General features: G+C 40.9%; 1 protein-coding gene across 1 annotated transcript in view; it reads right to left on the bottom strand.

Annotated features, from left to right (window-relative positions):
• il7r (interleukin 7 receptor) overlaps nucleotides 1-3,213 on the bottom strand; it is a 9,207-nt gene that overhangs the window by 2,060 nt on the left and 3,934 nt on the right. Inside the window, exons 2-7 of the mRNA XM_014022503.1 lie at nucleotides 1,826-1,955; nucleotides 1,597-1,757; nucleotides 706-857; nucleotides 464-623; nucleotides 258-372; nucleotides 103-175 (exon numbers count right to left, since the gene is read on the bottom strand). Of these exons, the coding sequence (XP_013877957.1) occupies nucleotides 103-175; nucleotides 258-372; nucleotides 464-623; nucleotides 706-857; nucleotides 1,597-1,757; nucleotides 1,826-1,955 (791 nt within the window). The remainder of the gene's footprint in view (nucleotides 1-102; nucleotides 176-257; nucleotides 373-463; nucleotides 624-705; nucleotides 858-1,596; nucleotides 1,758-1,825; nucleotides 1,956-3,213) is intronic.

The raw sequence follows: 3,213 nt of genomic DNA, 5'->3' as shown, positions 1-3,213 counted from the left end.
GTTAGTTAGTTAGTTAGTTAGTTAGTTAGTTAGTTAGTTAGTTAGTTAGTTAGTTAGTTAGTTAGTTAGTTAGTTAGTTAGTTAGTTAGTTAGTTTACTAACTTTATTTGGTTTCCAGATGTGCACCAGGGTCTGTTTGGGATGGGGGATGCTCGGCCACATGTAGGTGAATATTCTGAGAAGGACAAAGGAAAGGAAGAATGAGGAGAACTCAGCTGAATCCACCAACAGTTCAACAGAAACCACTGGGGTCCTACTTGTTTTTATAGAAGAAGATGATGATGGCGATGACGAGCAGAAGGCAGATGAAAATCACAACGAGTCTGAACATGATCGCCTGCCACGCATTCATCTTGTTTGGAGCTTTTTCTCCTGAAAGACAGACCAGATGTTCATGTCTTCATGTTGGTTGGGGTCAGGGATAGGGTTAGGGTTAACTGCAGGACCAGACCCATGTTCTCACCAGGAGGAGTGAAGAAGCTGAATGTCTCGCTCCATTCGCTCCAGGTTCCCTGCAGTTGGACCCCAGCAGGGATGGCTCGGACTTTCACGTGGTACTCTGAGCCTTCTTTGAGGCGCTGCTTATCAATGTCGATATAGTTCTTTGACCGGATGTTCTGAATCTGCAGGAGAACCCACAAACATCACATCATTGGTAAAATTTCAACTGTTTATTTAAATCAAAATGAAATTTGATCCCAGTACTGTGTTGATTCCATCGCTCCAGATGTGCAGCTGGAACACCTGATTGTCCACCTTCAGAAAGTCTTCGTTGTAAGGAATCTTTATAAAAATCCTTGTCTGGTTGGATTCTAGTACTGAGGTGGTGTTAAAGACCCAAGGACTCCTGGGCTTAACTGAGAAACAGGAGACAGGAAGACAAAAGACAGTTTAGCTTATTGTTGTTACTGATCCAACCTGAACCTGATTCTATCTTCTTTCTGCTGTTCCCTTCAGGGGAACCATTGTCCTCTGTCCTCACTCTCATGGAGTCATTACTCCAACTGCATCCATGTTCTCTTGAACTGCATCCATATGTCTCATCTGCCTTTATCCTGCATCTGTTTTCTCTGCTTTCTTCTACCAATCTACCCACTGTCCCTCCTCTGGACATGTTCAAACCAATCTACCCACTGTCCCTCCTCTGGACATGTTCAAACCAATCTACCCACTGTCTGTCCTCTAGACATGTTCAAACCAATCTACCCACTGTCTGTCCTCTAGACATGTTCAAACCAATCTACCCACTGTCTGTCCTCTAGACATGTTCAAACCAATCAACCCACTTTCCCTCTTCTGGACACATTCAAACCAATCTACACACCGTCTGTCCTCTGGACACATTCAAACCAATCTACCCACTGTCCCTCCTCTGGACATGTTCAAACCAATCTACCCACTGTCCCTCCTCTGGACATGTTCAAACCAATCTACCCACTGTCCCTCCTCTGGACATGTTCAAACCAATCTACCCACTGTCCCTCCTCTGGACATCTCTGTCTGGTTGTCTAACTCTATCTCACAGTCCTGAACCTGAACCTGAACCTGCTACTGAGTTGGACCTATGGTTCACGTCATCAGATGCTCCATACTCACTAATCTTCTGCAGGTTGACGGTTGTTGAAACCTGTCCTCCTCTCTTCAGCTGGGCAGTCACATTCACATCAAGCAGAACACGCAGATCTTTGGAAGTTAATGTGTCAGTGAAAGTCTCCCAACATTTTACTGCTTTGGTTGTATCGGTCAGCTGTAATTGGCTGAACAGAGGAACAGAGTCAGTCTCTGAATCTTTGACCTGCAGGAAGGATCTAATCTAAATATTTACCACATGGTCATCTTCTCTATGCCATCTCCTTCTCCATCTTCATCGTCCTCTGTGATGCTGTCTCGGATCAGCTGACAGGTCAAACTGTTGTTTTTAGTGCTGATGTCAGAGGTGCAGCTGAGTCGAACCTCTGACAGGAAACACAGGTTAAACATGTTAAATACACATTTAACATGGGTTAAACATTGGGTCAAACACAGGTAAATACTTGGTTGAACATGAGTTAAACTGTGTTAAACATGGGTTAAACATGGAGTTAAACATGGGTTAAATACAGGTGTTGAACACAGATTTAACATGGCTTACATACTGTATAGGGCCAAACACAGGTTAAACATTTAGTTAAACATCAGTTTAAAGCTTAAAGCTTCAGGTTCAGGTTAAATAAACATGGGTTAAACATCAGTTAAGGACAGGTTAAACACGGGTTAAACATCAGTTAAGGACAGGTTTAACATGGGTTAAACATCAGTTAAGGACAGGTTAAACATGGGTTAAGGACAGGTTAAACATCGGTTAAGGACAGGTTAAACATTAGTTAAGGACAGGTTAAACATTAGTTAAGGACAGGTTTAACATGGGTTAAACATCAGTTAAGGACAGGTTTAACATGGGTTAAGGACAGGTTAAACATAAGTTAAGGACAGGTTAAACATTAGTTAAGGACAGGTTTAACATGGGTTAAGGACAGGTTAAACATGGGTTAAGGACAGGTTAAACATGGGTTAAGGACAGGTTAAACATGGGTTAAGGACAGGTTAAACATGGGTTAAGGACAGGTTAAACTTAAGTTAAGGACAGGTTAAACATAAGTTAAGGACAGGTTAAACATTAGTTGAGGACAGGTTAAACATTAGTTAAGGACAGGTTTAACATGGGTTAAGAACAGGTTTAACATGGGTTAAACATGAGTTAAGGACAGGTTAAACTTAAGTTAAGGACAGGTTAAACATAAGTTAAGGACAGGTTAAACATTAGTTGAGGACAGGTTAAACATTAGTTAAGGACAGGTTTAACATGGGTTAAGAACAGGTTTAACATGGGTTAAACATGAGTTAAGGACATGTTTAACATGGATTAAGGACAGGTTAAATTAAGTTAAGGACAGGTTAAACTTAAGTTAAGGACAGGTTAAACATGAGTTAAGGACAGGTTTAACATGAGTTAAGGACAGGTTTAACATGGGTTAAACATGAGTTAAGGACAGGTTAAACTTAAGTTAAGGACAGGTTAAACTTAAGTTAAGGACAGGTTAAACATAAGTTAAGGACAGGTTAAACATCAGTTAAGGACAGGTTAAACATGAGTTAAGGACAGGTTAAACACAAGTTAAACAAGAGTTAAACACAAGTTAAACACAAGTTAAACAAGAGTTAAACACAAGTTAA

The sequence above is a fragment of the Austrofundulus limnaeus genome, unplaced genomic scaffold, assembly GCF_001266775.1.
Source record: "Austrofundulus limnaeus strain Quisiro unplaced genomic scaffold, Austrofundulus_limnaeus-1.0 Scaffold332, whole genome shotgun sequence".
Taxonomy (NCBI): domain Eukaryota; kingdom Metazoa; phylum Chordata; class Actinopteri; order Cyprinodontiformes; family Rivulidae; genus Austrofundulus; species Austrofundulus limnaeus.
This window is presented reverse-complemented; position numbering and strand designations above follow the sequence as displayed.